Source organism: Oenanthe melanoleuca, chromosome Z, assembly GCF_029582105.1.
Source record: "Oenanthe melanoleuca isolate GR-GAL-2019-014 chromosome Z, OMel1.0, whole genome shotgun sequence".
NCBI lineage: Eukaryota > Metazoa > Chordata > Aves > Passeriformes > Muscicapidae > Oenanthe > Oenanthe melanoleuca.
This window is the reverse complement of record NC_079362.1, coordinates 75,369,935-75,394,769: the sequence shown is the minus strand read 5'-3', so window position 1 is coordinate 75,394,769 and position 24,835 is coordinate 75,369,935. Positions and strand designations below refer to the sequence as shown.

Genomic DNA, 24,835 nt, shown 5'->3' with positions numbered 1-24,835 from the left:
CTGTGTGCATCCTCCCCTGCCCAGGGATCGTGTTATCAGCTGAGATAGGCACGGATGAGCTGCAGCTAGTGCAAGTGCAGCTCCCAGCTCCCAAGGGACGGGACTGTGCTCCCAGGGATGTTTCTGCTGCTGCTTGGCACGGGTTGAAGCCACACAGAACTTGGAAAAGCCCTGCAAGGCCATCAAGTCCAACCATTCCCCCAGCACTGCCAGGGCCACCTATGACCCACGAGCCACATCCACACATCAGAAAAAATGTGTAAGAGTGGGAGCCCTGATGTGACAGGAGTTGGGAGAAATTTGGAACAGGCTGGGGCTGGCTGTACATGGAACATGAGATAGTGCATGAGAGTGATAGGGGAGAGGGACAGTAGTTAAAGAAGAAGTAGGTAAGATTTTGGGATGCCGAGAAGAGAAATGAATGAAGAGGCAGGATAGGAACAGAGTGACAAAAAGCTGAGGAAGGTGAAGTCAGGCTTCTTTTTTATGAGAGACTGAGATGGGCAGGGTAGAACAAAGGAGAGTGGCTTCACCATGGCAGAAGGCAGGGTTAGATGGGATATTGGGAAGAAATTCTTCCTTTTGGAGTGAGGCAGGCCCTGGCACAGGGTGCCCAGAGCAGCTGTGGCTGCCCTCGGATGCCTGGAAGTGTCCAAGGCCAGGCTGGACAGGGCTTGGAGTAACCTGGGATGGTGGAGGTTGGGCTGAGCTTTAAAGTCCCTTCTATACGAAACCATTCCGTGGTTGTGTGATAAGGTGTAGGTGGGAGGCATGGTACCTGTAAAAGGAAGAGGTCAGAGGGAATGAGGTCTGTGAGGATGACGAGGTGGGAATAAGCTACAGGGAGGGAAAACAAGAAGGGTGATGGCTTCTATAAACAACAGAGATCCATGGAGGGGAGAGAAAGATGTGTCTGGAGATGGCTGGCTCAAGGTACTACTTGAAACTACTGAGCTTGTCCCAGCCCCATTTCTCTTGTCCCACTGGGACACCCTGTGGGAGAGAGCACATGATGGCATCTGCTGTCAGTTCCAGCATAGAGTGAACCATGAACTTCCACTTTGGTTGGTGAAGTGCAGGGATGTGCCCCAGAAAATAGCCCCAAAGAGGGTGGGGGGAAACATGGGGATTGTTTTATTTGTGGGAGGAAGTTGCTTTGCTATTTCACTCATAAATCAGAGACTACAAAAAGTAACTTATTAGAAATTTAATCAGTTAAGTTGATGGCTTTTTGGCCAGGATAAGTGTATTTTGTCTAAGAAGGGGAAAAAAAAAAAACCCAAAAAGCCAAACTCTTGGGTATCGTTTCAGAGCAAATTGAGTGAAATTATTTCTTCAATATTCATCAGGAAATACATCCCTTTATGTACTATTGGTTTCAATTTACATTGTGTGTCATGTCAAAACAAATAGTATTTTATACTACCCATTTTCATAGCTGTATTTTGTTTTTTAAAAAGTCTGTTAAATTTTCAATAAGCATTTAAAAGTCAGGAAATGAAATGTGCAACCACAATTTATCCCTGCTATATTTATATATTACTGAGAGTAACCATTATTTAATGATCATATACTATATTCTTCAAATAACAATGTGTTTTTCTTCTGGAAGATTCCAGTGCTGAGCTTGAGATATTTGAGCTTGAGATATTTGTCAAAGTGGTTAATTTATTTCTTTAAATAAAATCTTCTCTTGAGAACAGGTATATTCACATAGTCATAAATAAGCTGTTATTAAGAAATTACAATTAAGGCAACTAGGATGGATGTCTATACTTATTTTAGCATTTTGCATTTGTGAAGTAACCCATGAACTTGCTATGTCTTACCATATGTTTATGCTTAGCAGCCTTGGGATGATCAAGTTCTCCACTAGCAGAGTATCTTCTTGCAGTGAAGTTCGTACATGTGATTAATTAATTACTTACACTAAAAGCTTTTGAAATTTTCAGTTGCCTTCTTTTGTGAAAATATGTGTGGATTTTGCTTTGTCTTTCAGGCATTTCCTGTTAATCATCTATGTTCTTCATCCCAACTAGCTGTCCTTGTTTACTGAAACTCCTTGGATGACTTGTTTTCATTTATACCATCATCACTTTGTCTTAAAATAGTATTAGTGACTTTTTATAACCAGAAATTACACTGGTTTCCGCATCCACTCATCGCCTGCTATTTGTGGAAACCTTTTTTGTAGTGATTTCGTATTTCTTATTCGTTCCTCAGCCTTGACCATTCTCCCCTTAAATACCTCTCAAGTCTTTATATATTCCCCCATTCTGATTACTTTGATCCTTTTAGCAAAAGGTGTTTATCATCAACCACTACACCTCAGCCTGTACCTGGGGATGTTTTGTCACCTTTACCATGAAATAGTGTTTTTCCCATCTATAGGTTACAGTCACTGTCTTCATTTTAACTTCCCTGTGGAAAATAGGAAGGTGCTGACAAAGAGCCAGGTACCGTGCGGCATGTGATAATGGAGACACTTTTAAAAAATTATTTTTAAATTTATTTTAAGGATTTGGATTTTTATTTTGTCTCTTCGTACATAATAAAAAATTATTTTTGTATCTCAAACTTTATCAGCTTATAAATTAGCAAGAATCATAATAAGGATACTATTTCAAATGTCTCTTTTACTGTGAAGGAGCTTCCAGAGAAATAGACTCGCAGAATGGTTTGGTTTGGAAGAGACCTTAAAGTTCATCTCGAAGTTCCATTCCCTGCCATGGGCAGGGCACCTTCCACTGTCCCAGGTTGCTCCAGGCCCCATCCAAACTGGCCTTGGGCACTGCCAGGGATGCAGGGGCAGCCACAGCTGCTCTGGGCACCCTGTGCCAGGGCCTGCCCACCCTCCCACCAGCAATTCCTTCCCAATATCCCATCCAGCCCTGCCCTCTGGCACTGGGAGCCATTGCCTGTGTCCTGTTTGTCCAGTCCTTCTCCAGCTCTCTTGCAGTTTCTCTTCTCTCTCCGAAGTTACACAGAGCAATAGCTTTGTGTGCAGTAGTCCTTGTTAAACATATTTATGTTTTGACCGAGAATAACCCTGAATTTATAGAGGATCTTTTCCATGTTTTCAGGACAGTTCCTGTTGAGTCATTTTTACCAGTGCTTCAAGGCAGGGTGTTCGGCACATGTGTTTCCTCCATGTAGGTTGGCTGAGTACAAGGAAAGAGCGGATGGATTCTCCATCTGCAGTAAACTTGGAAATGGTGGTTAACTTCATCCACCCTCATAGTGAAGGGCCATGAAAGATACGAAGCTCTTAACTTAGCTGATGACTTCCTCCAAGTATTAGAGGAAGAGACTTCATACTTTTCAAGGGAAAGGCTTCAGTGTGAAGCCACACTGCTAATCTGCCCCTGACCTTCTGTGTGTGTGCTCTTGCCCATCAGTCAGAGCTCCTGTGTGCTGCCTCTTGCCCAGCCAGAGATGAGGGAAAATGGCAGAACATTGGCAGAATTATTTGGGAGTCTTGGGTGTAAATCAAGACTTTATAAAGTATAAAGGATAAAATCAAAATGAGTATATGAGTGTGGTGGCACAGGGTATAGAAATTAGTGAAGCACCAAATGTAATCTTCTTTCTGCACTTGGTGTGTTTCCATATGACTTCAAGTTGATGAGATCTACAAGGTGATAATGCTGCAGAGATCCAACTTCTTTTGGTTAATTTTGTTTTAATTATGCTTTGGAATACAAAAATGAAGCCATATTTGAGACTGGAAACTAATTTTTATGTCTTGAGGAATGTGAGATTCCAGACAACGTCCTGTGTTCTTATTCAGACATAGGTGCTGAAGAACCTTGTTCTTGTATTTTTTCCTTTTGCAGATACTGAAAAACATCACTTGGTATGCTGAGCGTGTCCTAACAGAGATCTCACTTGGGAGTCTTCTGATACTGGTTGTGATAAGAACCATCCAGTACAACATGACACGGACAAGGGTAAGAGCTATGTGGAGCACTTGTGAATTCCAAACCTCAGCAGCTTGAATTCAATTTCAAGCAGGAGGTGGAATTTTATTAATTTTGTTGCAATCAGTTGGCATTTGGTTTTGGCATTGGTTTTTGCAGGAGGGAAGAAAATGGATCAGCTGTGTTAACTAAGTGTTTGTGAACTTGTAATACAATTTCTGTGTTGTCTTCCAGTTCATTGAGTATGGTTCTCTAAAGACCTTAATTCAGGTATCAAGCTCATCTTCAGTCGAGAAGAAAGTGTTCCTTAGTTTCATGAGAAGAAATGATTCCATATAGGCTGTTTGCCTCTCTGAATGACTTAAAAGTGGGAAGGAATTTCTGGTCTATTTATTGTTAGTTTTTTTAGGAAGTATGGCAGGGACTGGGCCAGAAGACCTTTTTGAGCTCTGGCAAAGCAAAACTGCCTTAACTTCACAGCCTTATAGCCTAGATTGATTTTGTGCATTTTTTCAAGCATTTGGTTTTTTACTACTTTTGCAAACGCAAACGTGGTATCGTGCACTTGGGATTCTTTTCAACAATTAAAGAATTAAAAAACAGAATTTTTACATTAAACAGTAGCCAAAATATAAAATATATTTTAAATTGCAAAAATTAAGGATTTTACTTTTATGATAAAAAGAACTGGGGGGAACAAGAACAGATTTGGCATATATTTGTAGTATTTAGAATCTGTTACGTCATTTAGTATTTTAGACTTGAATAGGGAAATTTATCCCTTTTGAATAGGATATGTGGACAAGTTTCATTCTGTGAGAGCCCTTGACTTTGGAAGGGTCATCAGATAAATGCTTATCTGATCAAATGGTTTCAGGGATGCTGAAATGAGGACCAGTGCTCTGAAGTATGATGGGGGTATATGGAATGGTGTGAAAGAATCAATAGGGAGATGAGTTATGAAGTAGAAAGTTTTAGGATAAGATTACGAGAGAGAGAGAGAAAGGAAGGTAGAGGGGACGAAAATGTCTTTGTGTATGTGTTACAGCTGTGTGCAATTGTAAATGAACATTGAAAGACAAATACAAACATGTCTATACATATATGTACATACACACTCTGAAATCTGTATGGAATCACTCTTTTATAAGCCTTATATTTCAAGAAAACATGTTCAAACATCACCAAGTATATACTCTTTGCAATTCTGCCTGTGTTTTTAAAACAACATCCATTACTCAGTCTTTTGAATGATTCCTGCAAGAGGTGTCAGTGCATATCCAACAAACAGTTTGATGTGTTGGTTTTTTATCTTTCCTCTTCTCTCTGACAGGACAAATACCTTCATACAAATTGTCTGGCAGCCTTAGCAAATATGTCAGCACAATTCCGCTCGCTTCATCAGTATGCTGCTCAGAGGATCATCAGGTAAATATAAAGACTCTGCTGGAAAATTGTCTTTACTGAAACTCAGGAGGAGAGAAGATTGAATTTTGTATGCTGTAGTGGTAGAGAAACATTCGTTTTATATGCCTTAGTAGATACCAATGAACTAAACAGCAGAAATGATAACTGAGTAACTAAATAATCTCAGAATAAATTTTACTTGCTCTGTATTTGAGCCTGCTCTGAATGGACAGAAAAAATACTAGTTTCTCTGTCTGAGCAGCTCAGTAACTGCCTTCAAAACAGAAGGTTTTCAGGGGTTTGTGTGAATTAAAAATTCAGTTGTGCATTCAGTTATTATAAAAATGCACTGAGTGGTGGTTCTCAAGTACTGTGCAGCATGGATTTTCAGCTTATTTCTTCCTGCATATTTTGCAAAAGATCTATTTTTAAGATCAGATATAATTAAATGATCATTTTGTAACAATACCCTGCAAATACGGGCAATAAAGCCTAGATCTGTGCTTTTCAAATGATAAAGTTTATTATCCTGTATAGTAGTCAGTAGTCAATATCTGCTCTGGTTCTAAAACAAAGCCAGAACTTTGAAGAAGCAGATATTGAGGCTGGTCCTCCCCATTGTGTTTCTGTGCTGCAGAGCACATTGTAAAGGCAGGTAACCCTGTGCCAGGCATCCTTCTCATCTTGGCAGCCAGCCCTGCTCCACGCTCCAAGGGAAGCTGGGAAGGTCCTTTTTAATGTGATCTGGAATAAATTGTTACAGGGCTTGTCAGGTACAGACTGCATGCCAAAAATAATAATTGTGTACCTGTACACTTTGTCAAGGACTGGGTTAACATGACATACAGCTTGTTCTTAAGGATTTAATTCTCTCTAAGACACTTCTCCTTTGAAAATGGTTGGTGGTAAAAGTAGGACAGGTTACCAGAATGAATGCATTGTGTTGGTGCCTTTCACCTGCCTGATATTTGCCCTCTTTTCATACCCTTGGCAAAACTAAAGAGGGTTCAGAGTTTGAAATGGAGCTATTTTCCCCTTACTTGCAACAGACATTGTCTTAGATATTTGCTGTGCTCATTTCTCAAATCACAGACATGAAGTCTGAGTTTTCCAAGCATTTGAAATGCTCTGAAATCAGAGATCCTGGTGCGGTGTGAGATACACTTTCTCTGACTCAAAAACTTGGTCTGGTTCTTACTGTGATACTTCATTTGCCACTTCAGAGCTTGTTCCTAGAATCCTGCTTTCTGATGTTGTTCATTTTATTCTATGGCTGTTTTTGCAGCCCAAAGTGAGAAGTGTTCTTCTGGTTATGTTTGAGGCAGGAAGCAGTTACCTTGCTAGTCTCAAGACCCAAGAATTTCTCTTTCACTCATTTCATGCAGCATTTTATCAGGATCCTCTAGTCGTTGGGAGCCGTATTCCTCATGTGTCTTGACCTACATAGTTACAACATGACTTTAAGATTGCTGTTTGATTTTTAGTTATGATGTTCTTATCGGAGGCAGACTTGTTCTACTGCTTGACACTGACTTGTGTGGAAAGAAAGCAAAAGGGTGAATGGCAGAAAACAGGGAAAGGAAATTCTGTCAGAGTGGAAGGTCATCAAATCCAGCGTGTTTAAAAGCCATGTGGCACTTGGGGGTATGGGTCAGTGGTGGCCTTGGGCAGTGCTGGGGGAATGGTTGGACTCGATGGTCTTCAGGAGCTTTTCCAACTTAAATGGTTCTGTAGTTCTATTCTGTGATTCCATAAATTAGTCTGAGACCTCAGTGCTCTCAGTTTGGAGAACTGTAGACGTGTTAGTCTGGTAGGAGAGCTGAGAGAAGGATGCTGGCTATCCCAGCCATTGGGTGCCAGCAGGGTTAGAGCTGTATTGTTCTGCCTGGAAGTAATGTAAGGGTTGGTAGAGAAAATAGTCATACTCATCAACTGAAGAAGCAAAAAAATAGCAATAAGATCTTTATTATGTATTCTGTGACATCTTTACATAGTCCAAAGGTATTCCATGCTGTTGCTTTTAAGCTTCTGTCTTCTTGTAGCCAGGCAGTCCATATTATTGTAAGTGGAAATTGTGATGAAGGAGGTGACTTTAGATTTGAAACAGAACCAGCAAAACAAGAGGAGTATTAGGGAAAGAGAATCTTATTCTGGAGTTAGAAAACTGTACATCTGGACAATAGGCAAAAACGACCACCAAGACTGGAATTTAATTTGTCGCTGTGATCATGATTGCTTGTAAATCAAAAGACACTACTTTAAAAATGTATTAAAATCTGTTGTAAAGTGTCCTGTGGGACTAGGACATGGGCAGGCTGGAAGGAAGAGCCAGTTCCAGGAGCAGCCTGTCTCCTGTTAGACTTTACTGTATTTTCTTCTCAGGAACTTTACAGCTCTGGATTTCTTGGCAGGTTTAATCACAATTGAGGAAGTATTTTAACCTGATTTCCTCTCAAAATGCACTGGATTTGCTATGAAGTTTCAGTTACCAAGAAAAGCAGTGCAAACACACTTATTTCTTAAGGGACTGGTGTTTGAGTCGTATATGGTCCTTTGTTTTTCTACCTTAGGAAGTCTGTTATCCACAGTTATTGAATTTAGCCAGCAGTGGTGGACACAGATTTGTCCCATGATGGCAAAACAGAATATTTATACTCCTAATCTCCTTTGCCATCAGAATACAAGCATCTTAATGAGAAAGTGTTTTGTGCGAAGGGAAAACCAAAATTGTACTTTATATTACGTGAAGTATTTCAGGGTATAGGTTTCTAAATTAAGTAGCTCTCAAACACTTAAAATCTGCTTAGCAATACAACTGAATAGACAGTCATAATTTAAACCTCACCAGATGCTCTAATGACTCCTTCCTTAATGTGAGAATTAATTCCATTTCCATGAAGGCTTTTTCCTAATCCTATTCTGAGCAGAGACAGCCAATTGTTTTAAATTCTGAAGACTATATTCTGTGAAAGAATGAGCTGGGAATATTCAATGTAGTGCACTTAAGAGCTCAGTAAAATACAACTTTATAATGTTGGGTGATTTGTATCCCATTCCAGCAAGGCATGAAAATTGTCAGATTTGTGTAAATCTATCACAAACAGCTGCTGGAAGTTAAAAATAGAAGTAATAGATGTGTCCTAGTAAGATCGAGGGTTCACTTAGTGTTGGATGTCCTGTGTTGTAGATTACCCTGACTTCGAAATCCTTGTGTTCTCTGATCCCTGTATGGGCCATTCACTGAAGAGCTGGACTCAATGATCCATGTGGGTCCCTTCCAGTTCAGAATATTCTGTGATTCTGAGATTCTCTATGCACTGCTACCTGGGGTTTGTGTTTAATTACTCAGAGCTCTTTTATCAGCAGATTTCTGAGGGTGGTACTGCACTGGTGGAGTGCTTCTAGTACTTTTTAGTATCTTAAAATTATGTCTAAATGTACCTGCATCGTAGGTTTGTCATTTAACACTACAAGTCAGTTGGCATTAATTCCTTTAACCTATTTGGAAACAGCTTTTGTTCATGATACCTGGCTTTTCTGCAGCCTACCTGACTGCTGTAGTATCTGGAACACTTGGAGGGTCTTCCTCAGATCAGCTGTATCCTGGCATCTCCTCTCCATGTCACTCTAATAAAATCAGTGACAAGAAGAGGACTGATCACTTCAGGCACATGCTTTTCCTGTAGCTTCGTGTATTGGAATGTTTGCTGTTTCCTAAGCAGGCATATGCCACTAGAGGTTGCCATGCACCTCATTAATTAGATGTGGACTTCTAACATTAAGTGACTTCATGGGGCTAGAAATGTCATCCAAATTTCCTTTTTTGCTATATTATCACCACACCTGCTCACGTGCAGAGCTGTGTGAGACACTTAGGACTCTACTGGTTGCACTTTTGTTGATTTCTTTGGTAGTCACAGAGGTTTCAGTGAGATTCAGGGAATGGCATGAGGAAAGAAGTTTGTGTCAATTCTCCTGATGCTGGTAGGAGTCGACCTGGGCAACTTGCATGCTAAGGGGTGCAGTAGGTTGTAGTGTCATCACAGCCCTGCAGTACCTGCTTGGAGAGCAAAGCTAGAGACATCTGTACCAGCTGTAGACGTTTTTCTCATTTTGTTTAATAAGTTGTGAGTAGTGTCTTATGCATCAATGCTTGTAAATCTGACTGCACTGCACTAGCTCCTCACATCTGAGAGGAGGATGAAGCCCTGAATTCCCTTTTTACTCTTCAGTAGTCTTCCTCTTTTTGTAAGGTTGATTATGTTTCTTAAGCTACTGTGAAAATTGCTATCCTTGATGATATGTGCTGCTGTATTTGAGAAGTTTCAGTTACCCAACAAAACCATTTATTTGCTTTATGGTTTTTAGTGTTAGTAATTTAATTTCTTTGGTATGGTTTCCTCTTACAGAACTCTGATGGGATTTTCCAGAGTAAAAATGTTTATGACTGTTGTTTAGGAAAAAGAGTACAGGATGTTGCTTTAAACTCTGCTTTTTAAGCCCTTTTTATGCTGAACTAAAAATTGTGTTTAAGTTGTAATGTGTGAGTTTCTACAGGAATATTGCATTACTATTGAAATGTATTTTATGCAATCCCAAAATAGTTTCAGTGGGAATGAACCCGAAAGCCCATCTGGTTCCACCTTCCATCCCATGGACAGGGACACCTTCCACTAGACTGGTTTGCTTGAGACTTTATTCAATGTTTACCTTAAAGTAACTGTAAATAAAATTTTTCCTTATACCCAATACAGCTCTGCCCTCTGGCACTGGGAGCCATTGCCTGTGTCCTGTCCCTGCATGCCTTGTCCCCAGTCCCTGTGCAGCTCTCCTGGAGCCCCTTCAGGCCCTGGCAGGGGCTCTGAGCTCTCCCTGGAGCTTCTCTTGTGCAGCTGAGCACCCCCAGCTCTGCCAGCCTGGCTCCAGAGCAGAGGGGCTCCAGCCCTGCAGCATCTCTGTGCCTCCTCTGCTCTGGCTGCAGCAGCTCCACGTCCTTGTGCTGCTGGAGCCCAGGGCTGGAGGCAGCTCTGCAGGTGGGGTCTCACCTGAGCACAGGGGCACAGGGGCAGAATCCCCCCTGCCCTCTGCCCACGCTGGGGGCTCAGCCCAGGGCAGGGGGGCTCAGGCTGGGCAGGTCCAGCTCTCACCCACAGCACCCCCAGCTCCTTCTTCCAGGTCTGCTCTTGGTCCATTTTTGCTCACAAAAATGTGTGTGAATCACTGTGTTTCAACAAAGAAGAAAATGCTTATAGAGCAGCAAGACCCATGTGATCTGACCCGTGTATTAGAGGCTACACTGAACTGAAAAATCTGAAATTGTTAGTGTGTGAATGTGATGAAATTAAAATTTTCCAATTGCTTAATATTATTTAGCAGTGCAAATAATGAGATGTAATTGTTGGTTCAAAATTCTCTAGGCTGCTCACATAGGAAGATAAACAAATTTGTCTCTCACTCAACTTTAGACTCTGTGAGCATTCTGGTTTTCCTGCCTTTTTCTTTGAAGTTCACAGTGGTTTTGGGAAGCTCTTTAGTAGGGAGCTTCCTCTTTCATTGGAGAATAGCAATGGGATAGTTGGAGCAGAGAACTAGTGGGATGGAGTTCTTAAAATCAAAGTTACTTCTTAAGGGGAAAAACTTGGAAGCATAATCCAGGTTGCTGAATAGATGCTTCAAACTTGTTTGCTTTCTAATTTAATTCTCATTTGTAAATGTGGGTATAGAACAGAAGTGCTTCTTCTCATAAACGAGTTGTAATTTTTAGATTACAAGATTTGAGCTAAGTTGGCATTTCAGACTTCAACTGAGATGTCTAAATTGAGCAAATAGAATTAGGTGAATAGGGTATGCAGTAATTTTGTTAAGCTCGTCATTCTGGCTTCTATCTTACAGCAGGGTAGTGAATGGGGTTTAATTAGAGCAGTTTTTCAGGTAAAAAAAGTTCCTAAAATTGTTTTAGTTTTGGGAGTTTAAGCACTTTGACACTAGGAAACCTTATTTTGAAAAACTCTTTAGTTTCAGGAATGTCAACTTTCAGTAATCAAAAAGCAAGATAACACTAGTAAGATGTTCAGTGATTGATTTATAGCCTATACAATTATTAATGCATCGCATGAAAACTGGTTCCACCCTCCTTTATTCCTTCTCCATTGGTCCTGTTGGAACAGTTTATGTTGCTTAGAGCTGCAGAACTCTGGGGATGGTTTGGAACACACAGGTTTGCACCACACCATGCACACCAGGAGCCTGGGCTTGGGTAGGCTGTAATGACACTGTAGGAACAATCAGTAGACAAGGGTTTTACAATCTGGGTTCAAATCTTCATCTCTTAATTGGGCCATTAAATTAAATCTCAGTTTACTGATCTCTTAATCATAGCAGAGAAGTGTTCACAATGGCAGGCCCTAGAGAAAAGAGACTGCTCCTGCTCCCACGGCAGCAGACATTGAGAGACTTCACAGGTTAAATTATAACATAATAAACGATGAAGCTTCTTGGAATTAGTGCCCTGTGGCCAGAGCTGTTAAATACTGAACCCTCTAAGCATCAGCTTTGTCCTGCTCAATAGTGAGCCCTCTGAGAATCAGCTTTCCCATTTCTCTTTTTAACCAAAAGAAAAGAAGAAAGGAATGAATTGAGGGCAATGAACAGTTTCACTAAAGCAGTGAAATCTGTCTCTGCAGATAACATGATGGGAATAGTCAAAAATCTCTGTAACTTAAGTACCTCCAGTCTGAGCTGTCCAAGAATAAAAGATAATTTTTTGTCATCTTTTGAATCACATATGGGTTCTGCTAAAAAAAAATATTTCAGTGATAGTTATCACAACAGTATGACTGTCTTCTGAACTTTCTAAATGTGATCTTTAACCTCAGGCTTATGTTAATTTCACTGTCAGTGCAGGAAACCCCACAGCCCTACTCTCCAATTCCAAACTATGGGGGAACTATTGGTAGAAACAGTGGCTTTTAGTAATTCCTATCCCTGATTATTTTCATGCAGATATCATGTCACGGAGGTGAACAGGCAAGAGCACCTTTCTGTGGATATGGCTTCACGTTATTTATCTGCAACTTAACCAGCTTGTTTAATTTTCTGTGTTTGCTTTAAAGCTGATGACCTGCTCATCCCAACAAACTTATGTTGCCATAACAATACTTGGACTGGTGAATTTGTTACTTTGAAAAATCTCTATTGATTTTTCTTTCAGTCCTTCATTTGAGTGGTATTTACCATGTGCTGTGAGATACAGGTTCTAGCAATAAATCCCCTTCAGAATGGATGGCTACAGACCTGACTGGCTGACTTTGCCTCAAAAGTAAGAATCAAAATCCTTAAAGACTATTTAGTGCTTCTTAGCTTTGAAATTGTTCATAAAAGAAAGCATTTGTTGTCTAGCCTGGGTATAAAATGGCTTCCCAGTGCCAGAGGGCAGGGATGGATGGGATATTGGGAAGGAATTGCTGGCTGGGAGGGTGGGCAGGCCCTGGCACAGGGTGCCCAGAGCAGCTGTGGCTGCCCCTGGATCCCTGGAATTGTCCAGGAGCTTGCTTGGAGCAACCTGGGATGGTGGGAGGTGTCCCTGCCCATGGCAGGGGGTGGAACTGGATGATCTTGAAAATGTCTTGCAACACAAGCCATTCTGTGATTCTATGATAAAATAATACTCTGTTTATGAGAAACTGCTTTATAATGAGGGGTTTTTTTCAACCTCTATGCAGTGCAGCAAAAGTGGTAATCCCATTTTTATTAAGCATTCCAAGTGGAGTGAAAAGTAGTGTCTTCTCAGAAAAAGGGCCTTCATGATATTTTCATGCTCAGGCCATGTTTGAAAGAGGACACTGTGGAAATGGAAGATCAAGCAACTTCAAGCCCCTGAGCCAGAGCTTTGCTTTTCACTTGTGGACTGCCAGAAGCCAAAGCTGTGTGTGCAGTAGGACACATTGTTTGAGTCACCCGGTGAAACCTCGGGCAGCTTTGCCTTCTCTTCCTTGAGCTGTGCACAGGCACAGACTCCCTACTCTGTGTGCAGTGCTTTTTATACCACTCATTCTCTACTCTCTGTCACTGTTACTCCTCAAACCTGTAGAGGGTCTTGAATCCCTGGGGTGCCTTTTATTGGGAGACAGAAGTGATTTATAAAGATCTGATAGCGTTAAATAAAAGAAACATATGCTGGCCTTATTAGTAGCTTGTTGACCTAGATTAGCTGTGGGGAAGCTTATAAGCTGATCAGCCATTCCAAAATTGGGAGGTGTCATTGCAATTAGTAGGAAAGGCTGTGACAAAAGGGAAGACAACAATTGTTCTGACAAGGGAAAAGAGAATATTGGTAGCAAATGGGCTCTTGCTGGCACAACTTAAGGATGTAAATAGAATGAAGTTAATTTTTTAAGAGGAAAGAAACATCCTTTGTTACTAAGAATTGAGTGTAGTTGTGGTCAAATGTACTAAAATGCTGCTTTAGCTTTGTCAACAGCAAGAGGACTACCCCACGTGTGCTCGCCTGTTTTTGCCTCTGTGTAACATATGGAGGTGAGGTTTTAGGCTGATATCAGCTGTTTCCAGCATGGAAATATCATTGAACTTGGTTTAAGCCTGGTTGAACCTGCTGGGGATTCTGAGTGGGCATCTGATGGGACAGTAATACCCTCATCCCCCATCTGGCGTGGGCAGTCGAGTGCCCCACGTGCCATTGGAAGTGTTTGCAGGCCAGGACCCCCAGCTCACGGGTCATGGAGGCTCCCCAGATGGGTAGATTGGATCAGGGTGAGCCATGGAGGGCTGCTGGGGAAGCAGTTGCTTCTCTCTGTGTCAGGGTCTTCTCACATGGAGCAGAGTAGTTAAACTGCTTTATCTTCTGCTCTGCGGTTAATGGGCACAGGACTCCTTAAAAATGACAGTTTGATTGCTGATTTGGCTTTAAAAGGTATTTAGTGTCAGAATTTGCACCACTCTGAAACTCAGCTTTGTACAAGGTAGTTTGCTCTTCCATGGACCTCCTTTGTGTATCTGCTGACTTGTAGGCAGCAACCACAGGATAATTCTCTCATTTTTGTGGGGTAAGACTACTACAACTCGTCTTCTGCCATTCAGAAAATTGTGTATTTCAGAGTCATACAAACTGCAAGTTGCTGCCTGGCAAGATATATCAAATCAGCATAGAACTGAGGTCTGTTGAAGCCTTGATCTCTCTTTCAGGGCACACAGAGCATCACACCGAGCTGAAGTTAGGAGGGAGAAAGCCCCATTGTGACATCTTTAATTATTATGAATGGCCCATTCACTGTCACTGCGCTGCATAAACGCTTTGGAAACAGTGTAACTTGTTGTAATGTTCAAATTGGGGAATAAACTTTTCTTTTTTGGTGGAACCTTGAAACTGTTGATCTTGTGAATCTCTTCTGATAGAAGGAGAAATATCAGAGGAAACCTGTAGAGAAATAACTGTTTTTGTGATAGTCTTGTTTTACACATGAATTTGCAGAGTAAACTGAGGTCGTTCTGAATTGTGTCACTTAAGTTTTCTGCATGTTTAATGGCTACAGAAAGCAAAAATGAGAAAACAAGTAGTATTATTCCAGTCCTGCTAATGGAATTTTGATTTCTTTTAGATGGAAAAAATGTTAAGGCCACTGAAATAGTTGCTGTCTCACTGTATTATTTGGGATTCTTATGTCCAGTGTGGAGGTCACAGAATGGTTTAGGTTAGAAGGGTCCTTAGAGATATCTAGATGTGATCCTTATAGGTTTTGTGTTGTAAAAAGACTATTTTATACCAATAAGTTGTCCTGCATAAGGTTTTTTTGAGATTTAAGAAAACAACTGAATTCTGATGGTCTTTTAGAAAGTATTATTTGCCATTCTGGTAGAATCCTAGAAACTGCAGTCTTGTGTTCTCAGTTTGTTTTGAGTGGAAAGTATTTATGGGACAGTGTTCCTTAACAGAAATAGAGGTGACTCAAGATAATGACTTGCTTGAACCTGTAATTTATCCTCAGTTGCAGGGTATTTGGCTCATTAATGCTTTATTCTGATACAACATGTACTCTTTCCTTTTTAGAAATTTTCTCTTTGGAAAAAACTGTGCACTGTGATCTAAAGACATGAATAATGAACTTTTAAGGATTTATCTGACAAACTAAAATGGTTCTAAGTAAACATTACTATGAAACAAAAGTGTAGCCAAAAGTATAGCATTAATTATATTTTTTTCCTTGTCAGGCTGCTGCTTATTTCACATTTTAACTGATGTCATTATATACGTCTAGTATTTTTCCAGCTCTACACTGCAGTGAACTAATGTTCCTCTCCACTTGTGTGAAGTCAGGATAGGCATGAGTGGCTGCAGGGAGGGAAGCAGGGCTGTGTAATACCCAACTGACCTGTGTCAGTGCCCTCCAAATGCCTCCTGAAAACCTTCTTTTCCACCACACATGGAAATTTTCAGTTCATTCAGAGCCCACACTTCAGTGAGGATTTTCAAATAGGCTTTCTAATGGATTTTGGGAATAGAAAATAACAGTTTATGAAATTTCTGATTCTCCTAAGTACTCAAACTGAGCTGTTTCCTACCACCATGTATTTTCACTGGCTCTCAAAGACAATATTGCACATTGAATCATCTGAAATTTGTAAATGGAGGGTGAAACTATAGGTACAGGCAAAATAATCAGGATTTAACAACTTTAATGTGCAGCAGGTCTTTATAACCATTGAATGACTCAGCCTATTTAATGGTAATGACCTTCAGCAAGTTTAGGAAATAACAGGCTTTTAGGTAAAGTAAGTGCACTTAGTAGTGTAATGAATAAACAAATTTACTATGAAGTTGTGTAGAGGCATGCTCCTGTCACTTGTTAGTTGTGTGCTGGGGTGTGTCTCCAAGTAACCCAGTTAGCTGGGGTGGGGATGGGTGGATGGATGGATGGATGGATGGATGGATGGATGGATGGATGGATGGATGGATGGATGGATGGATGGATGGATGATGGATGGATGGATGGATGGATGGATGGATGGATGGATGGATGGATGGATGGATGGATGGATGGATGGATGGATGGATGGATGGATGGATGGATGGATGGATGGATGGATGGATGGATGGATGGATGGATGGATGATGGATGGATGGATGGATGGATGGATGGATGATGGATGGATGGTAGATGGATGGATGATGGATGAATGAGGGATGGCAGCGTGGCTCAGACTCCGCTGCCCTCGGTGCCCTCTCTTGCCGCTGTCTCCGACACAGGATTTTCAGGTTTAGGCAGACGGAGATGCAAAATGCCTCTGTTAATGAAGGTGTCGTAGCATCCCTGTAATCCCATGCAGAGCCTGTGAATTATCACAAGTGTCTAGCCAAAGGATAAAAGCACAGGAGGTTTCCAGAACAACATTCCCATAGTAGCATCTCTTAAGCTGGCAGGGACATGTTACTTCCAAGTAACTAGCGCATCTGGGTGATTAAAGCCTTCGCCTTTGTCTGAAACATCAGAACTGAATAGACACTTCCTCTGAGCTCTTTTATATCTCTTTTGTGTATAGGTCATCAGTTATTTCTGTCTGCTTTTAATATATAAATCCTTTTGTTGTTTCTGATAGAACTTCATCTGTACAGAAGTAATTTGGCCTTTCTGTAGAAGAATCTCATATATTTCTCATTTTGTTTCCAGTCTATCAGGCTTCTCCAGAACTTGTTTGGCTTTCATTTCCTTGCCCTCTGTCACTATAAATACTTCCATGCATAAAGATAATACTCCTCTCATAAGCCTGTTGTGTACATTTGGCCAGTACTGTGATAGAGTGCTGCTTCAGGGCATGAGAACTTACATCTGTGACACATTATCACAAATAATCGCTTCTTAAGCATTTAAATAATTTTCATCCTTTTCTATGTTGTTATGTCACCTTTAACCCCAGGATGACCCCTCGCTGCCAAACTGCTGTTTTGCAGTAATGTAATTTAAAATCCTGTCATCACTTTATGATGTAAGATATGAATTTAGGGATACTTGCATCTGAAAAGGAGGCAGGAATTAAGTATTTTTAGAAATCTGTGAGATTGTTACTTAGAAGAGGACATTAGGTGGGGATCAGGGAGAAAGGAAAGTGTCAGCACTGGAAAAGGATCAAGTCAGGATTACTGGAGAACTGACCTAGCCATGTCCACAGGGCCTGGTAAAACACACCCAAGAGTGTGTGTTGACTTGTGCTCGTGCAAGGCCACTGTGTTGGATCACATCTGGAAAACTGCATCCAAGTTTTGGGCCTCTAGACATAGCAGAGTAGCTGCCAGACTGGAGGGAGTTCTGTGGAGGGCAGCATGATGGCTGGGAGCTGGTGTGGGAAGATGGCCTGAGGGTACCTGTTTAGCCCGGAGGAGAGAAGGCTTTGGGGCAAGGCTACAGCAGGAGGTTCTCAGAAAGGGTGAGCAGTGTTCTGTATGAGAAGGCTGCTGAGGAGATGGAGCCAGGCTCTTTACACAGAAGGGCGTGGCAGGAGGATGAGAGAGAATGGTCAGGAGGTTCCAGGCTGAGGGGAAAGAATGCAGTTTTTCATGGCAGAATTGGCACAGTGGCACAGGGAAGTTGTAGAGTCTCCCTCCCTGGAGGCTTCTGAGACTCAACCCCTGCTCAGGTGTGGATACAGTTTTAATCCTGCTTTGAGCACAAGGTTGTACTAGAGACCCCCTCAGGTCTCTTTCATCTTAATTATGGCCCTAATGTTAGGATAATAATTCAAAAAATGCTTAAACAGTGTGAAAAATGAGGGATTTCTTAAGCAGTTTAACTGTATTAATACCACAGTGGCAGAAACTCACCTCAAAGAGGCCTAGAACATCTTTTCTTGAATCTGGGCATGTCAATCTTTGAAAACCTTCTTGGAAAGGAAAAACAAATAGATAGATAGATTTCTGCTATGGTTCATCAGTACCATAGTTCATTGTGTCATCAGTGGCAGAACGCTAAACAGAAATGAAAAGTTCAATCCAAAATTCTGTTTTTGCCTGATGTATATGATGTATTTTACTGTTGCAAGAATCACAGAATCCTAGACTGGCTCATGGTAGCAAGGGACCTTAAAAATCATTTCATTCCAACCCTCCTACCACGGGCAGATGCACCTTCCACTAAACCTGGAAGATTGCTCCAGGCCCTGTCCAACCTGGCCTTGATATAAGCAGAGAGATGGTTTGCCTTTCAGCTCTTCATGCCTTATGAAATAACATTAATTGGTGATATTTCAAGCAGAATAGAAATCAATTCCCATGGAATGGATGATCAACAACAACAAGTTGTTGTTATCATATATTTGGTGTTTGAGTGCAGGGTGTATTTTGCTTGGGTTTGTCTTTGGTAACAGGAGTAGTGACTGATAGGACTTCCTAGAACACATATTATCAAACATGAACACTAATAAAATGTTCACTTCATGTCGTGACGTTCTGCCCACGTGTACAGAGCTAGTTTGGTGTGTTGACTAACATGTACTAGTTTAATTAGCTTCTTCCATTCATTTTTCTTTTAAAGACTTTCATGTTGGTTTTCCTGCAGAGTCGTGTTGTAACATAACTGCCTTTTGAAAATACAATGATTAAGTCTTCAAGCTCAGGGAAAGATGTTATTTGCTGTGCATTTTTCAAATTCTGCCGCAGAAACAATATGACCTAAATATTTAATCAGGCTTAGTAGAATTGGCTTTTTTTATTGCTGCAGATTAATCTAGTTTCTCTGAGCTAATACACATGGCATGTATGTCTTCAAGACCTTTCTTTTTCTCAATAATGTTAAAGATTTATAGCTCTCATAAAATCTGGCATGTGCCAAGAGAAAGATGATGAATTACAATTACTTAAACATTAACACTGGGAATTTTTCTTTTGAATCCTGTATATGCTGTTTCAGCCTAGGTTGTATTTGTAGAGGGGTTAGTGAACACTGGTTTTATACCACTTTTCTATACCCTGCCCAATTTGCTTCCTTTCTGTGTTGCTAAGATGTTGGCCTGGTGCTGTTTACATTTTTGCCTTTGATATATTTATTTTAAAATGACAGCTGATTTCACTAGAGAAAATATCAGCTTTCAAATTTAAACAAATGAAGGTGTAAGTGGCTTTGCATGTTTTGCTTAGTGCTGTTGTCTTGTCAGATCTTAAATTTTGGATGAAAAAATTAATGTAAACATATGATGAATTTCTGCAATTCTTATTTTCAAGCTCTTGTTTTTGCTAGGTGTTTAGTCTGCAGCCGTAGCCTTATGTACACTTCTTGAATTAATGTGGAGTTTGAGTTAAATATTGAAAGTGATTTGATCACCTGAACCAAAATAGTTGCAGTGGCCAATTAAGATGTGAGATTTTCAGAGAAACTTTGGAAGAATCTTTAACAAAGTCTTATTTATTTGTTGGTTTTGACACTCTGATGGTTTCACACAATGTGCTTGGAGGGCTTCCAGATGATCAGGGAGATAACTAAAGCTGCAGGAAGCTGTGACATCCTTCTGTGCCCTGGCATTCCCAGAGGGAAAACTGCATACTGGTGTGCATCAAACACAGCAAAACCAGTTGGTCAAGGGAGGGGGTTGTTCCACTTTGCTTAGCATTGTTGCAGTGTTGTTTTGAGCACTGTGTGCCGTTCTGGACACATCATCTGAGAAGGATGTGAAGGTCCTTGGATGCATCCAGAGAAGGGCAGCAATGCTGGTGAAAGGGCTGGAAGAAGTGTCCTGTGATGAGCAGGTAAAGTGTCTGGGCTGGCCTGGTTTGGAGAAGGAGGCTGAGGCACAACCCCATTGCTCCCTGCAGCACCTTCCTGAGGGGAAGCTAGTGATAGGATGTGTGGGAATGGTTCAAAACCGCCCAGGGGAGGTTCAGACTGGATATTAGGAAGCATTTTACTGAGAGGGTGGTCAAACCTTGGAACAGCCTAGAGAGGTGGTCCATCATGGAATCCCAGAATGTTTTGGGTTGGAAGGCATCTTTAGTCTTACATCATTTCAACCCCCTGCTATGGGCAGGGACCTTCCACTGTCCCAGGTTGATCCAAACACTGCCCAGCCTTGCCTTGGACACTGCAAGGGATCCAAGGGCAGCTACAGCTGCTCTGGACACCCTGTGCCAGTGCTTTAGCATGGTTTAACTTGGTCATCCCTGAGCTGGTCAGGCAGTTGGACTAGAAGGTTGTTGTAGGTCCCTTCCTACTGAATATATTCTCCTTTATTCACATGGAAACTTCCACCTTCCTTCCACATCAAACTCCCATAGATTTTTAAGTGTGTCTTTGATGCTCTCGTTTAACTGCTGTCATCAGAATATCTTTATTGATTGGGGTAAGAAAAAGGAAGGAAACTTCTCTATGCGTTCATCAAATCTGCACTTAATTGCAAATAAATGTTGATATACTGGGTTAATTTTACATGTGTGTAGAAGTTACATGTTTCCCCTACATGTGCTTGATGTCAGGCAGTGAGCAGTGAGTACAGTAGAGGGTCTCAGCCTTCATTTTAACTACTTCTGGTTCATTCAAATTTAAAAAGCTCTCAGGCAGAGGACCAAAGCTCCAGGATTATGGAAGATTGGGATAAATGGGTGAGAGTATTCTCAGAGCAGTCAGATGAAGGCATTCACCTCTTGATGAGAACAGGCTGCCTTTGCAGGGTGTCAGAGGAAAGGTCAGCTCAGAAGTTGGGGAGAGATAAAAGCAGGACCAATGATCCCTTTAAGAAAATTCGCTTTTTATTTGTTTTGTTTTGTTTTTCTAGAAGGTTGATATGGCTGACTAATGTGGTTTGTTTGGTGGTGTTTTCCTTTTCGTTTTTTACTTTTCTCTTCTCTTTCTTTCATTTGCCAGCCAGTACTGCAGCTTCCTCCCTGCCCTCTCAATTTATAGCAGCTGCTGGGCAAGATCAGACAGTGCCAGGATCAGGGAAGGAATGAATCACTAATGGATGCCAGAAGCTATGAGTAGAAAGAGTTCTCAATTAGCAGGTAGTTTACAGGCTTTTTCACAGATGTCAGGTTCTCTCTGCTGTCTCTTACAGCATCAAATTACTTAAAGTAAATTTTTTTTATTCCAAAATTCACATTATTGATAGTTAGCAAGTGAGCATTTTTATGGCGGTTTTGGTGTTTTGTTCAATTTTTGTCCATTTCAATTCTCTACCCTGAATGTGCAGTAGAGAAAGTAAAAAGCAAACAAGAAACCTATAAAAATACCTATGGAATTAAATCCTTGGAGCCTCCTAAATGCTACTTTCTGACTATATAAAGACTGAATTTGGTGTTTTGCTGTGATGGCTGTCAGTTTTGAGCATCTTCTCTTATCTTAAAAATGTTGTTGGGTTTCCATGTTTACGTTTCCATCCAGCTGATATTCTGTAATCACAGGGGATCCCAACTGATCCAGTGAGAGATGGGGAACTATCAAGACGGAAAGGATCCTGGCATTTTAGTCTCCAAAATACTGATGCTGACCTCTGTTGCTTTGGATCTGAAAGTTTTGGGTTCTGTGGCTTTTGTGGCTGTTAAAGAACATTAATCACTTGAAGTTTTAACAGAGCATATGGAATTTTTTTCATAAATTTAAACTTTTGTTGAACATGGTTGTGTATTTTTCTGTCATGAGAAGCAAGAGAGGAGTTCTATTGTTTTCATTACCATAAAAAAGAGAAGAGAGTGTTAGTTTACTGTTATATGGGAATAATTAATTTTTTTTTTATTGGGTAACTCAAGTCCACCCTAATTTCCCTGACAGAGTTTTATAACAGGGCATTCTATCTTTTAGCTTTTAGAAATGGACACTAGTCATGTTGTGGTATCAGCATTCAAAATATTGATCAGAGAGCTTTTTACATGAGGGGACTACAATCTTTTGAAGTGGGATTTTAGTACAGTGTGAGCTACTGTTTTGTTCTCCACATAAACAGGATACCTGATTAGCACATATGCAGACACATACAGACACAGACCATAAATCAAATATGATTGTCTTCATTTTTTGCAGTAGTGCTTCTTCAAAAATTTCAGTTCTACATTGTAGTTGAAGTGCACCACATGCAGAAAACAAAAATAGCTGCAAACCTCATTTCTGGTGGATCAAATAAACTTAGTTCAAACTTACAAGTAGCCAGTGAAAATTGATGTCAATGTCTCTTAAAGTACAGGTCCTTAAAGGAACTCTGTTCTTAAACCTTGATTTTATTCTGATTTATTTTAGAGAATTTAATAACAGAAATGCTTAATCTTCAATATGATGTAAGTTCTGCTGGTCAAAGTGGCTATGGAGTTATGGGAGTTATGGGATTGCATGGATCTTGGTGTGGGTTTAACATCAAACTTCTCAGTATACAAGTTCAGCTTTGAAAATAGGAATGGTCTATGGAGGGCAATGCTGCTGGCACTGTGTCACCCTGTGTGTGTCTCTAGAACCTCTGAAGTGATGTTTTGGGGAAACTTCCATCTTTCTCCACGTGCTGTGGCCTCACCCAGTTGGTCAGTTAAGTCTAAATACGGTGGTGGTAGTTGTGGAATCAAGTTTTGTTCTTCCCATCTATGGAGAATGCTGGCAGGGGTCAAAGACAGTTGCTGTCACTTTCCCTGTGGAGCCAGGCTGGCAGAGCTGGGGGTGCTCAGCTGCACAAGAGAAGCTCCAGGGAGAGCTCAGAGCCCCTGCCAGGGCCTGCAGGGGCTCCAGGAGAGCTGCACAGGGACTGGGGACAAGGCATGCAGGGACAGGACACAGGCAATGGCTCCCAGTGCCAGAGGGCAGGGCTGGATGGGATATTGGGAAGGAATTGCTGGTGGGAGGGTGGGCAGGCCCTGGCACAGGGTGCCCAGAGCAGCTGTGGCTGCCCCTGCATCCCTGGCAGTGCCCAAGGCCAGGTTGAACAGGGCTTGGAGCAACCTGGGACAGTGGAAGGTGTGGGTTGGGATGGGGTGAGCTTTAAGGTCCCTTCCAACCAAAACCATCCTGGGATTTCTCGATAAATCTAAGTAAATTGAATGGCTAGAAGGAGTTTCCTAGTAAGAGGCTTTGTTAAATACAGTAAATGATAAAAGTGGACATTGAAGCATTTAAATCTTGTAAGCATCATTCTGAATTCTGGTTTCATCCATCATTCTTTATTCTGGTTTTGGAAAAAAAATATGTGGCCTCTCTGGGTAGCTGGAAGGGCAGGCTTTGGATTGAGGGTTTTCTTTAGCATGGGACCCTGTAAATCCTTTGTCTTGTCCATCCCTGGCCTATGGAGTGAACAGAATAGCCTGCCTTGCTCACAATGTACTGTGGCCAGGAAAGCAGAAAAGGCATGAAAGCTTAGGAAATTGCATCCTTGAAGCTTCTTCATCTCCTGAAAATTGCCATATCTGCAAATGAAATGCAGAGGGGATCTTGTGTTCTTAAACTTCCAGAGCAAATATAGGACTGATTTAACCCAGTAGTGAGTGTTGTTTAAAGCAAAGCAGAGGGAGGTGTTAGTTTTGATACAGCCTTGGGCTTAGAGCCCCGCTGATTGCACCAATTAACTGTTGGTGGCACTCCTTTTGTCCTGCTTTTTGCTCAAGGTACACAAATGATTTTGTCTCAAGAAAGGGTGTTTCGGCCTCATGTGACTGTGTCAGGTAAGGATTTAGAGAGACACTAGCCTGTGGAATGCAGGTGGTTGGGTGTCTAACCACTGGCCAATTTTCCTACCTATGAAGCCATGAAACAGTGGGGTTTTTTGATTTGGTGAGAATGCTGGAGCCTAGAGTTCAGGTGTTGTTGGTTCTTGCCAGAGTCAGCCAAAGCGGCTTGATTTCATAAATGTCCATGGGAAACTTTCCCAGTTTAGCACTCCATGGGTATGTCTTGGAGAAAGCCATGTCCCCTGGCTGCAAATAAGGACAGCAGAGCCTGGTAGGACCATCATGAGCTAACTTTTTTGTCTCACAGTGTATTAGGCTGGTTAAAGCACTATCTGAACAACTTAGAATCACAAAATCATTAAGGTTGGGAAAGATCTCCAGGATTACCAAGTCCAGCTGTAAGATCACTGAGTCACACCATCATATCACATCATATCACATCAAATATTTGGCACACCCATTATGCACTGACTGAGCACCATTATGCAGTGAAGTATTTTCTATACAAACCCTAAAATAAAAGGTTGAGGTTATATTTTCTGTGTGCCTCCAGTTTTCTAGTGATGCAGTTTGTTGCAGGTGAACTATGCTAATGAATTTATTTTCCTTTCCGTTGTGAGTGGGAGGATATCCTGTGCATAGGCAAAAGCAATATATCTCTTAGGTACATTCAGGGTTGCTTAATATAAATTTTAAATGTTTTATTGTTTGCCTTGTATTTACTTCATAGAAGTGACTGTAGTTCTTCATGGAAAAGCTAGCCAGGTCTTAATTGAGTAACTCTGTTATGATTAAACATAGCATTTGAGCAATTAGAATTAAGTACAGGAACACTCTACCCTTAAAATCCCAGGCTGCAAGAACAGTACACACTGAT

The 24,835-nt window shown here is 41.1% G+C and overlaps 1 protein-coding gene across 6 annotated transcripts in view; it reads left to right on the top strand.

The window, feature by feature from the left end:
- The window catches only part of DYM (dymeclin), a 208,125-nt gene that overhangs the window by 91,076 nt on the left and 92,214 nt on the right, over window positions 1-24,835 (top strand). For all 6 annotated transcript variants that reach the window (XM_056514018.1, XM_056514017.1, XM_056514016.1 and 3 more), the window contains 2 exons: window positions 3,837-3,950; window positions 5,254-5,348. In XM_056514018.1, the coding sequence (XP_056369993.1) occupies window positions 3,837-3,950; window positions 5,254-5,348 (209 nt within the window). The remainder of the gene's footprint in view (window positions 1-3,836; window positions 3,951-5,253; window positions 5,349-24,835) is intronic.